Raw genomic sequence first — 13526 nt, 5'->3', positions numbered from 1 at the left:
TCTACCCTTTAATGTTAGAATCTCTCAATTTCTTTATTTATGGATCAGCAAGTCCCGAAACGGCTTAATATTTTTTTAACCAACATAGATGGTGGTGCAATTTTGTATCTAGATATTTATCATAAAAACCTACCTTTTTATAAGTAATTACACAAAAAAGTACTTTTCAAAACAATATCTTTAAAACATACCAAAACAATTGATACAGCTATTTTACTAAGGAGAAAACAGTGTACCTATTGTTAACCAAAATTTTATTTCACTGAAAGTGATAACAAAAGTTACAAATATAGTCAAAATCTCTACAGTTTACTCTTTCAAATACCGTGTTTTGAAACAAATCAATAATATTAAACGGAATGAATTAAAAATAAAAATAAGTAAATCAAAATATCTTAAAAAGGAAATTTTGTTATTTTTGTTGATTAATGCATGTCAGCAAAATAAGTTCAGTAATGTAATCACAAAGAATACAAAAAAAAGGCCCAGGTTTAAAACACAACAATTGTATTTTCAATTGAACCTGGCCTTGTTTGTTTGTTTTAATAAAATATAAATTCTTGTTTCGAACTTGAAATTGAAAAACTGTACAACATGTATAAAGAGCTTTTATAAAAAAAAAACCAATATCATTACTTTACAAACGGATTCTGACCAAAGTCTTTGAATGGAGGCAATACGTCATGCATTGCGTATCTCCAAGTCCAGACCCTAGCGATCGCCTCGAAATGTTGTCTGTCGTTGCGATACATCCGCCCAACGGCTGGCTCCATACACACCTGGGAAAAACAAAAGTGATGAAATATCAGTTTGATATTTATATCGTCGTATCGGATCTAATCACATGATACAATATCTATTGTATGTTTTTTTCAAGTATTCATGAAGACTTTTTTCACTGTGCTGCGGTTTAAGTTAGTTTAGTCTATGACAAGACAAAAAAATGATTAAAAGAAAATTGATAAAAACAAAAGTTGATAAATTGTGTAGTTTGTTAAGAGATAAATTTATTTGTACTATCCTCTTTTTTCATAAGTTTCATAATTTACACTACTGAACTTAATGCCGCAGCAGTGGCCAGGGCTCTGTAAAAGAGTGGTGGACGGGTACTCTACTTGAAAAAAACCATAACAGAAAATCAAACTGATATTTCATCCAATAATACATCGTAGGTTCTCTGCTGAAATGTACCCAAAAAGTAAAAATTCCACTGGCATAAACCCACACTATTTCGAAAAAATATAAAAAGAAAACAATCACGCCGGCCTCTAGTTTTGAAGGTGATTGCAACTTGATTTAACCACAAAATCGTTACCAACTACTAAGTTTCCACCACAACAGGTGCTCAAAAGACCCAGGAATAAAATTTAACATACCTGACAGAAAGGATCAGTGAGTAGGCTCTGTATAGAGATGAGGACCTTAGATATAGTCAAGGCCAATGTCCAGTTGTGTTGTATACAGTCTATCCCTACATCTCCGTGACGAGACACGTTTGGGTGGAATATCTTGGTGATGAACCTCACCGTAGGAGGCTTCATTGGGTAGCTAGACAGGTAAGTGTACACAATTTTATGATGGTTTAATCTCAGAAATTGATTTTATACACCAAAATTTATATCTTTTTTTACTTTTTAACTGCTCTTTATGTAAAGTGAGATGTAATCTTAGGTTAAAAGATACCTATTATGTAACAAAATTCAAAATGGTCCAATCCAATTGAACATAGCGACCTTCCAGAGTTTCAAAGTCGAATTCCATGAAAATAGAAATTCAATTAAAAACTTGACATCATATTTAAAACACTTGAAAAATCAACACTTATCAATGACATTTTTTTACAATGAGTATTCAACATTGAAGGTAGGAGATTTGACAGAGATGCATCCCAAGCCTTAAAATTATAGTTATTGGAAACACTTTTCACACTGTCAGATTGACAATATTAACGTGACCATAATTTATTTGTAAACAGTTTTCAATCCAAGAGGCAATTAATAAAAATAAAATTTTCTCGCAAAATCATTGGTTTGATTTTGATACAATATTGGTGCTTACCAGTAGGGAACTTGTAGATAGAGGTAGAAGATTCCACCTTCATACGGACTACCCACGGGTCCTGTGATCGTGGCCATCCAATGACAGCTCTTCTGGTCTAGGGGCACAGCTTCAATACCTTCTGGCGGATCTATCTTCAAACCTATCAGCACAAGCCTTATGAAAATTATTATAAGAAGTGATAAAAAGAAACTTGCTGTAGATAAATATTTTAACGAATTCATTTTATTTTACCCACCTACCTTCTAGCATAGACAAAAAGAATTAAATATAGACCGTCAGCTGTGCTGCAGTTACCATAGGTTCGGGTACACACAGCTGGGAGAGCTATGTAGTTACGGCCCACGCAATACGTAACTACTGTTCTGTTCTGTTCAATGAAATGGCAACCATACAAAGTAGGTATTTTAAGCCAAGTATGAATGGAAATGAGTGTAGGATGATTGGCTCGATCTTGTAGTCTTGTTAAAGACTATGGCCGACACTCCTTAGCCACAGCTGTTAATTAATAGCCCATACAGCTAATGCCAACTAAGGGACCTACAGTTTATAGTGGAATCTGAACCACATTTATGCCTTGGTGTTGGTATATACGAATTGGTCTAATTATCAGGATAGTACTGCGGATAGTCGTAGTACTCACCCGTGCGGACGTTAATCCACACTAGGGAGTATCGCATCCACAGTGCATGCCTATACTACACGGCGCTACCAGTGGTGTGCGCCAGAACCTATGGTAACCATAGGACAGTCATAGGCTGACAGTATACATTTAATTCTTTTTGTCTATGCTTCTAGCTGTTTAAATTTTTAAACATGTAGAGGTTTAGAAGAGAAGTGCAGACTCTATATTAAGGCATGTCAAACATGGCTTATTTTGCAATGTGACGCTAATCATCTTGATGATTACACTATTATGTCAAAACATGTACCGACCACCATATGTGGAAATTCAGGGCTAATCAATGATTGGTAAGTGACTGGGACGGGTGGCGTCGTCCTGTAATCCAGCTACCAGGAGGTCACGAATTGTGGATATATATAGGCATGCAATGTGGATGTGATACTCCCTTGTGTGGGTTAACGTCCCCACGGGTGAGTACTACGACTATCCGCAGTACTATTCTGATAATTAGACCAATTCGTAATTACCAATGCAAAAATGTGGTTCGGATTCCACTATAAACTGTAGGTCCCTTAGCTGTATGGGCTATTAATTAACAGCTGTGTCTAAGGAATGTCGGCCTTAGTCACTAACAAGACTACAAGATCGCGCCACTCATCCTACACTCATCTCCATTCATACTTGGCTTAAAATACCTACTTTGTATGGTCGCCATTTCATAGAACAGAATTAACAGTATAATATAATATCTTATTAGTCACAGCTAGGAAGCTTATAGTGTGACTTAATTTTTTGCTGCTAGTATCAAAACACCAACAGTGTGATTACTATTTTTTTTTTTTTTTTATCTGAAGGAATTTACTTTATAAACTATTACGATTAACCAAGGTTTAAGGTCTCCGTGGATTTCTGATGTGCCAATTCAGTTGGTAAGTAGAAGAGGAAATATCTCCAACCTGTGATTCTCACTTATAAGTTTTTATTTAGATACGACCAACAGTTTAAGGTGGGTTCTTATAACAAATGAGAACGGTACTTTTTACAATGGGTGGTTGTCGGATTCACAACCATATTTCTAGAACACAAGCACAGTTCTTCAACCATGGCTTCGACAGACATTGATAGACTACAACAGTAATAAATGATATTTATGTTCATATCACTAACCTTTGATCTCGTTCCTCAGTCTGTGTCTTCTCCAAGAATTCTCCTCTCCTATTGGCTGTTGTTGCTCAGACATTTGTATAAGGCAAGCTTTGCAAGGACAGCTTTCAATCCTGTGAGAAACACAACTTGAAACTGATTTTTTCATAACGGCAAAGATAAATACACACAGTAGGCCCTACACTCTCTTTATTGGCCCCCAGGGAACCAGGCCTAGGGCAGATAACCTAAAAGATCACTTTAATGTTTAACTGCCAAAATAAATAGGATACATAGTACAGCCTTTCTTACCGGACCTTAAAGAGTCCTTGGAGCCTAGACGTTCTAACTCGTAAAAAAATAAATCTGGGACTTATTTGCCAGGCCGATTCCCCATGAAAAATCTTCATCCTTCTTATGCTTCAGCCACTTTCAACCCTTGTCCAGACACACTATGAATCCAAGAATTCAAACAGTCAAAGAAGAAATTACAAAATCTAGTGAAAAATACATTATCAAATTGGAAAATGATTCAAATCATCTTGCACTAAATTGCACTAAATTTATTGGACAATCACACCATTTACAGACTGAAGCGACATACAATATTGGACCTCCCATTTAGATTCGCCTAGGTGTTATCAAAATTATCTTTGTTAGCTAGTAGTGTTGACAGTGATCAATCACTAGCTCATGTTCTTCAAGTTAACTTTTAATGTTGTATTGTTATTGCATTTGCTTAATGTTTAACTTTCTAAACAGATTGTAAATTAAATAAAGTTAAAAAAAAACTTTGGTGTTTGAAAAAATATTTTTTTACGATAAATAACTCTTTGGCAGCTATTTGAAACCATCCAAGATGGCCGCTAGCCTCCAAGGTCTCTTAAGGAACGGGCCTAGGTACAGTAGTCGCAGCTAGTCTGGGCGCGCGGCCGCGCTAGGGCGGGGGGTGTAGAGGGGAGTGTTTATTGCTCATTTCCAAAAACATCTGGCCCACACGGCTCTCAGGGGTTGTTCAGGGAGGCCGTGGGGGTGAGTGAGCCGTTACTCTCAGCACGGCTAGTACACAAGGGTCCGCGCGCCCAGACTAGCTGCGACTACTGTAGTATAACCTAAAGGTTGGATAAAACTGGCGACCATCTTAACAGTAAGATTCAGTAACAAAATGTATTATTGATATTACATGAATGGAAAACTCTGCTACAAATATAAATGCTTGTTTTCAAATTTTTTATATATATATACAGTCTCAAGTAACAATAAAAGCATGAAATATTGACTGATGTAACTTTACTTGATTAATTTCGGGTCTATACTCACAGTTGAGTATACACAGCAAACCAGTCTTGGACGTTGTATATAGGCTTGTACAGTGGCCATCGCTTGTATGTGTACGTATGCCACAACTCACCTAAACAGAAATAATTGTATCCGTTTCAATAAGTCAAATTACCATTAGGTCAAATAATTAATATTCACACCACTAGATCAAAAATAATAAATTTGCTGTTTTAGTAACTGAAAAGTCTCATTCAATCAAGAAGTAAAGTCAGCACTAAAAGCGTAGTCTGAACAACACAGATACATACTAAGATGATAGGGTTAGAAAGAGCCAAAAGTTCCAACTCAATATAATAAAAACAATATTACAGCTAATAACACACCACCAGACTCAAAATACATATAGATGTGTCGTCTAATGGGGCTTTATATATGAACATTATGGAATGCCCCCAAAATACCCCATTTTGGGGTCCCGGGCAAAATTGTCATACCAACCAAAAAGTACTGTAGTTTTTAGTTTCTTGTTACGGTAATATTGAGTTTAGTTTTCCTGGTACAACACATAAATATGTATAGCGGATATTGATGTATACTTTTACATGGGGTCTCAGGCTGATGAAAATTTAAAACGGTCGCCATTCTGTAATGGGTTTAGACTTTAGATAGAGACCTGTAGTTTCGCCGATATCCTTAACTAATGGCCTTTAAAAATAAGGTGTCACTTGATGGGGCTTCACATTTAAAACTTGTGAGTTGCCCTCAAATAACCCATTTAGGATTTTCAGACGAAATTGGGATATCAACAAAAAAGTGAACTTTTATACCACATAGGTATGCAGAGTTTGGTTTTCCTGGATAAAAAACGTTAATAGGGGGTGTCCAAACTTTTGCCCAACCCTGAATTTGTCTATAAGTTCATGTATATTATTTTTTATTTTTATCTTATCTATTAATTTGCTATTTTAAACCATATTTTTCCTTCAGTTAATGTCAAGTATACTATCAGGCAATCTGAGAACTTGTGACTTTAATCTTATTGAAATTTTTTATGTCTAAATCACAATAAAACTTATAAATGTGTTGAGACTTGTTTGACTATCGACAAAGCTCAGAAGTGTTATTGTGAGTGTGAGAACCATGCAAAGAACGAACCACTTTGAAACAAAGATTTGTGTACAAAGTAAACAACTGAAATACATACCTGTGACATGGGATTGTAAAACTTGTCTCCATCTCTTACAAACATTCCCCACACACCACAGCGAGATGTCGTCAAGATAGGAAAACACAGCGAGCAGGACTGGAAGTCATAAATCATTTATTTGGCCAGATTTACATAAATGCATTGGCTAAGTCAGAAATATATTAAAAAATGCAATTTGTATTATAAACTATAAAATAACTTTAAATAAACAATATTTAACAATTCATAAACAAAGCACACGGTATGCCCAAGGCTACCCGTCAGCAATAAACTCACGTACACGGTAGTAGCATTAAAACACTAGTAAAAGATTACAGGTGAGGTAATTAAAAAAAATCACTTTGAAAATGACTAGTGTTTTAATGCTACTACTGTGACGGTCCCAAAAATTCCCAGACCTATTACATATCAGTTGGGGAGGTTTTGGTTACACCCTCAGGAAACCCTGTCTTTACCGTCACAGAAGCTTTGCTTTATTTCAAATATAAAAAGAGGGTATGTAATATTGGACTGTTAACCTCCCAGCTTTTTGCGTCAACCAGTTGCCTCACCATGGAATATTCCGTCAGCGTGGCTCAGCGCTGGGTCGGGCCAACGTTCTCGGAAAGTGTAACGCGCATGGCTGGAATTTGCTGATACAGCTCAGCAAGTCACTCGATGAAATCAGTTAATGCGCAGCTATAGTTTGCCTAATGCCCTGATGAATCGTTAGGCAGCAGCACTGTCTGGGGCTTGCACTGACATCACGCGGCATAGCCGCAACGCGATTGGCTGGTTCCCCTCCACGCCCAACTCTGGGCTACGGGCAGAGCGCACTCAGTTCAGTTAGTCTAAATTCTAAATCCAATTCAATCGGTCATGTAAATTCCGCGTCGCGTCGCCTTTCCCCATAGCCTCCTCGGAAGGCTATGTCCCCCAATAACTTATTTGTGTTGTAAACTAAATTTATAGGATTATACAGCAAGTCGGAAGCTAAACACTTCACTATTGTTTTTATCATAAATTAAGTAAATAAATTATTATTCGTAGTGCATTTTCGTTGTTTCATTCGGTTACCTGTCACACTACCGTGTACGTGAGTTTATTGCCCCTCCCCCTCCCAGGGGAATATTACCCCTGGGTTTGACTCAATTTTTAGATAGTTTGGCAATGCATTGAAAAACAATAAATATATAGGTACCTTTATAATAAATATGTTTTTTTGAAAAAGATGGTTGTGCGCTTTGGTATGTGTAGATTAAGATTGTTTCGCAAAGAATATGGGCATGATCTGGAACTTGTAAAAATATTAATGTTATTTTTCAGAAATGAGAGTGTTTCAAGGATTTATGTGCATGGAAAAGTTAAAATAGGCTATTTGAAGAATGAAAAAAAGTCTTTGCAGGAAGTTAGTGAGCTGATTTTGAAGATAGTTGGAATTGCTCTCTTTGGAAATCGAAATAGAAATCGGTTTCTTTTACTCTCATTTCCCCATACCGTCACCACCTATACCAGATGAGGGAAGATGACCCCATAATAGGCTGTCAGTAGGACATTCTGATAAGAAAAATTGGACAGTTGTTTTAACAGAAAGATGCCGGAACCAACTCTCATGCAACTGATTACTGACAGTTGGGGTCATACAAACGAAGGTGTTTGCCTAATATTGAAACACGGTAAAAGCAATTTTAGCAAGATTTTGTAAACAATAGGCCTAATGTTTTAGTAGGCATTTTTAAACCTATACAACTAACTTATGAAAGAAAAAAGTTCAGACAGATTATAACATCAAAAAATAAATACATCAATATTTTCTTTTCAACGGATCTAAATATACTCTAGGCTTATCACTAACCTTCTGGTGGCAGACATTCTACAATACGAGGGGAGAAGTTGTCCGACTCTCGTGGTGTCGAGAGCATCTCCAACCTGTGGGCTACTGGGTCTGGGCGGGGAGGAGGTGTGGGCGGAGCTGCGTTTCCCCCTGCAGCCCCTCCCTGATTAGAGCTGCGACGCTCAGGGCCACTGAACAAATCTGTTGGCTCATCATTCCCTGAATCCCCATCATCTGTTTTCTGTAAAGACACATAGTCATAGGCTGAATTGTAGCCTAATTTAATTGAGAAATACAATGGTGAGAATAATTCACTATTCAGCTTGGCTTGAGGTTTGCATGTTTGGGCTGAATAATAAGCTACCGGTACCACATAATCGGCAAAATAAACAATTAATACTGTACGATCTCTTAACCCACTTTAAATGTAGTCTTGTAGCCTATCGTATTAAGCCACCATTTAACCGGTAAAAATAGGAACGAATAAACAAACTGACAAAATCAAACAGCTGGCTAAAATCAACAATCATGTCACTACTGCTTTGGGGATGTTTATGTTGATCAACACATGTCAAGGTTTTGTTTACACTTTCTCCTCTCATATTATGGATATGGGAAAATTGTTGTTTTTGTAAAAAAAAAGAAGAATTTGTTATGACGATACGAATCCATGATATCTCCATGGTGATCTCCCTACAAAAATCCATAAAATCACAAAAAAATTTAATTAGGCCTAGGCTAAAAAAGGCTCAATAGATTTTGAAAAAACTAGTTAGGCCTATGTTATAGTCCTTTTGACGCTTAAAAACAAAATACCGGTACCGTAGTACGGGTACAACCCCCATTGCTGTACAGTACTGTAAAATTTGGTTGAAAAAATTGTGCAACTTTGGGATTTTCCCCACAAAATATCGTAGTTGTTACTCCCACATCTTGCCCATGATAAGGGTTGTTGACAAGCTAATGAAAATATGTGTCAGAATCGCTGATACTGTTTATTTTAGGCCTATATGTGATACTGTTTGTGTTTATTTTATATGAAATTGAGTGGAGACAATTTAGATCTACCTACTACTGAGTATTTCTGAAACAGAGTATCTTATTGTTGGTGATGGAGTATGATACTGTACTTATTTCAATTTTAATTTCTCAAGTAATCAGTAAGCCACAAGTGAAATACAAACCTCGCTAAAGACTGGAACTTCTTGAGCGTTCCCCAATTCTTCAGGAAACAAAAATGCATGGCAAGTGGCGCAGACTGGCTCTTCAAAGCAGGGCCCGTAATATCCATTGCAGATGTAACAGGAGTTGTGCTGCAAGAATTCAAAAATTGTGATCATTCAATTAAGTTAGAACACTTTAACATTAAAATATGAAGGTCGGGGGTTTGTTTGATTTTAAATAAATTGCAACTCAGTTCTAACTGTTTAACAAACTAGCCTACTGTAAACAAAAACTCAGCTCTCAATATCAACTCTTGTTTCATAAATTTTACCAAGTTTGTTATTTTCATAAACATAAGGCATAGCCAAACTGAATTAAGCTAACCTAACCATTGCAGCATGTGTAAAAAGTCTTTTAGGAAAATAATATACAAATGGATATTTATATCGAGTGAAAACTAACTTACCTACCGCTATATGATAAATATAAAGAACTAATATTTCACACAATTATAGGCTAACTTGTATTAGGCTATAGGTTCTCTAGGCGGAACTGTAAGTAACCAAAAAATTACACTCACCTAACTTAACTTAACCCTTGGAAACTAACCACATGATTAAATAGAAAAACTTCTTTCTATTGTTTAGGTGAAGTGGTAGAACATTATGGCTATGGTAGATGTTCTATATACTATAGTATACCGTAGATTATAGTAAACCAAATTTTCTCAAAACGTGTCCTCTCTTATTGCAAATGCAAAGCACGAGTATTTAACTACAATATGCATTGTATACCAACCCCGTACGAAGGACGGATACTCAGCTAGTAAGGTAATAAATTGAAAGAATACCAAGCAAATAAGTACAGCTGAGGTATTTTTAACATTAGGTAGGCCTATATGGAAATTTCCCTTTAGAAAGGAATTTTGACCTTAAAGGGGAATTTATGAAATAATGGAGAGTTTTGCGCAAGGTTTCTCATCATGACGAACATTTTAAGTACCGGTACCGTTATATGGTTTATGGGGGTGTGACTTGTAGTTTTCTCAAAAGTTCATGGGTAGGCCTACCTACTTTGGGATTTATATAAGTTATGGATGAGAAATTAAGAACAGAAATGAAGTGAGTGAATTGTTTAGTTATTTTCAGTTATTACTTTCAAACATTTAAACAAGTTATTAAAAACAGTTGCAATGTAAGGAAATGTGTGCTACAAACATTTACTGACTTGGTTGAATTTAACTTACTAGGCTACCTATTTGATTTGGGTTGGCGTAAATATTACACTGGGAAAAAGCAAGAAAGCCTGGACAATTTGATATACTTTAAAGAAAACTGAATAACACTTGATGCATTTCTTGAGCAATCGTTGAACAAGAGCCGATTTGCAAACTATGGAAACATTGGAAAGACATAGAACACCACCAAGTAGAAGGGAATAGAAATTATGTTGTTTTTTTTTTAATTTATCATTGTTGTTATGGACAACCTAATGTGGCTATGAGTGGGAAACGTTTGTAGAAAACACTAAAAAACAGGATCAGCTTTTGAAAATTATAACTTAAGATATTTACAAGAAATGTTGATTATATTGAACTGTTATGAACATGGGGTACGGTATTTCCGTAATCTTTGAGTCGGCTCTTTTAAAGTCATCAGAAATTATGACTGTTATTCGTTTTAAAATAACTCCTGTAATACTTCGAAATTTCTGGAATTCGAGCAACAGGTACAGTCGCACACTAGTTTACTTTGAAATCGCAACCATACGAGTGTAGCCAAGTATGAATGGAGATGAGTGGCGGGATCTTGTAGTTAGTGACTAAGTTAAGGCCGACATATTCCTTAGACAGCAGCTTTTAATTCATAGCCCATAAGTTACACGGAATGGCAACTAAGGGAACATACTTAGTGGAATCCAAACCACATTTTTATCAGGATAGTACTGTGGATAGTCGTACATTAGCACTCAATAGTGCGGATGTTAATCCACAACAGGGATTATCGCATCCACAGTAGGCCTACATGCCTATAAATATCCACAATTAGTGATCACCTAGTAGCTGGATTGCAGGACGACGCCACTGTGTCAGTCAGGTTAGAAGGCACATCCCATTAACTTACTTCAGGCTAGACCTAGGCGTTGCAGCATTAACACTTTAATAAAAGCCGTAAGGTGATTTGGTGGGATTTCAACCCAGGACCCCACGCTATTAACACTAAACTGGCTCGCTAGCCCATATACCAAACTTAGCTTAGACCTACCTCAAACTGAAAATCCTCTTCCTCCAAATGGCCTGAATTACTAGAAGAGGCGTGGTCATTAATGCCAACCAATGAACTACTAGGACCTGCTCCAAATGGATCATAATAGCTAATATTTCTTGAATTTGAAGAATACGTAGCCATGGATGGTAATTTTTTGGCTACCTAAAGCCAATTTAATGTATAGAAAATTGAGATGATGAAAAGGCAAACACTAACTTAGTTTAAGTTACATCAATCTATTTTCTTTTTAATTCATGTGAGGTAAAAGGTCTAGTTAAATTACACTTAGATGAAGGTTACTGGTTATTATTGGCAGCAACTAATTATTGTAGAAACCTATAAGGTTATTGTTTTTTATATTATAAATATAATTAATTCCCTATAAACCTAACCTGACTCTGGTCTGGATTCTATTATTCTGGATTTGACAATTATTTGACTTTAAACCTTTTTTACGTATTGCTTGTTCGCTTACGAGCAGCTCTGGCTTAGTAAAACTACCATGAAACTACACTGTTTTACTTTTAAGGTATTTGTTAAGTCAGATCAGTGAGCGGATTACTATTAATTAATAAGCTATAAATATATGTTAAATCAAAATAATGGACCGCAGAGTGTTGTGAATGAAATTATCATCTTATATCTTTATTTGTGGATTATTATTATAACTTAAGTTTTAAAATTAAACACATCTGGCTCTTGGCTTTAGCATTAGAAATAAACATCCTCGGGCATGGCCACTTTTAACTCCAGGCCGCGGCCTTCGAAGTGGCAACGTCGCAAGTGGTGTTGTAACAGCTGTTTTGTTTGGATGCAGCTAATGGTATTTGTGTATTTACGAAAGATTTGTTTCTGGACTATCATAATGACAATATTGATTCCACTTAAAAATGTACAGATGTAGATTTTTAATTCATTGTTTCGGTTTTCAATTCTGTTTGTTTTACTTTCAATATTTTATTAAATTTATGTTCATAAATTTAAATCAATAAAGTGTGAATTTATGAGCTGATGTCATCTGTCTGTCATGTTATCTTATGGGACGTCTGTCACCGGACTATGTTAGCGAATTTCCCCTATAGGGAATAAGCTATTACCGCAGTACTCATGGTAAGACCTGGACCCGGGACCGATTTACTTTTTCGTTTTGAGGTCCCTAGAGACCAAAAACACCATCCGTTCAAATTCATATATATATATATATATATATATTAAATAAAAAAGAATACAAAAAAGGGTACTCATGTTATTTTATATATTATTTATTAAATATATATAATTATATCAAAATCATATTTAACAAAGTACCCTTTTAGTAATTATGTTATTATATTTATATATATATATATATATATATATATATATATATATATATATATATATATGTGTGTGTGTGTGTGTGTGTCCGTTAGCGCGATAACTCGAAAAAATCCGATTTTGATTAAATTTGGTATAAACCTACGTTTATTCGAACGAGTTCGCGAACCAGCATGATCGGATTATGGGAACAGGGGTTTATGGGGGGTTTTATGGAGTAAAAATTGGGTTTTCCCATTTTTTTACCCTAAAAACTTAAAATTTAGCAATTTCTTTCCAAACCATTTTGTAGAGCTTAAAAAACAAATAATTTAGTATATTGAAGCGTTAATATGCGCCTAATACTTACGGAGAAAATTCTAAAAATCTACAAATTTAAAATTCCTATGTTATTCTTAAGGAGAATAAGTAAACTGTTGTACGGTAGTTTAGTTTGCTTGTTTATGAACATATTTTGATCAAATTTGGAAAATGTATTAATTTCACACTAAACTATTACATTTTACTAAAAACCACCTTTTTACCCCCCCCCCCCCCCCCCACCACTGTTGCAGCAAACCTAAGTACTCGTTAAACTAAAGTTATTTAAATAGGGAATAAATGTGATATTTTTAAGGAGACATTTTAGTGTAAATCCAATAAGGCAAATGG

General features: G+C 35.6%; 1 protein-coding gene across 1 annotated transcript; it reads right to left on the bottom strand.

Annotated features, from left to right (window-relative positions):
* Positions 1–592: 592 nt before the first annotated feature.
* LOC128996475 (uncharacterized) lies at positions 593–11964 on the bottom strand. Its single transcript, XM_054421831.1, has 9 exons — positions 11556–11964; positions 9312–9440; positions 8149–8368; positions 6312–6410; positions 5147–5237; positions 3851–3960; positions 2059–2200; positions 1377–1548; positions 593–779 (listed from the first exon to the last, which is right to left on the bottom strand). The coding sequence occupies exons 1-9, from the start codon at positions 11697–11699 to the stop codon at positions 633–635; spliced, it is 1254 nt and encodes a 417-aa protein (XP_054277806.1). The 5' UTR covers positions 11700–11964; the 3' UTR covers positions 593–632.
* Positions 11965–13526: the final 1562 nt, after the last annotated feature.

The sequence above is a fragment of the Macrosteles quadrilineatus genome, unplaced genomic scaffold (genome assembly GCF_028750875.1).
Source record: "Macrosteles quadrilineatus isolate MER2022 unplaced genomic scaffold, UCM_ALF_1.0 Scaffold_6__1_contigs__length_79288215, whole genome shotgun sequence".
In the NCBI taxonomy this organism is placed as follows: domain Eukaryota; kingdom Metazoa; phylum Arthropoda; class Insecta; order Hemiptera; family Cicadellidae; genus Macrosteles; species Macrosteles quadrilineatus.
This window is presented reverse-complemented; position numbering and strand designations above follow the sequence as displayed.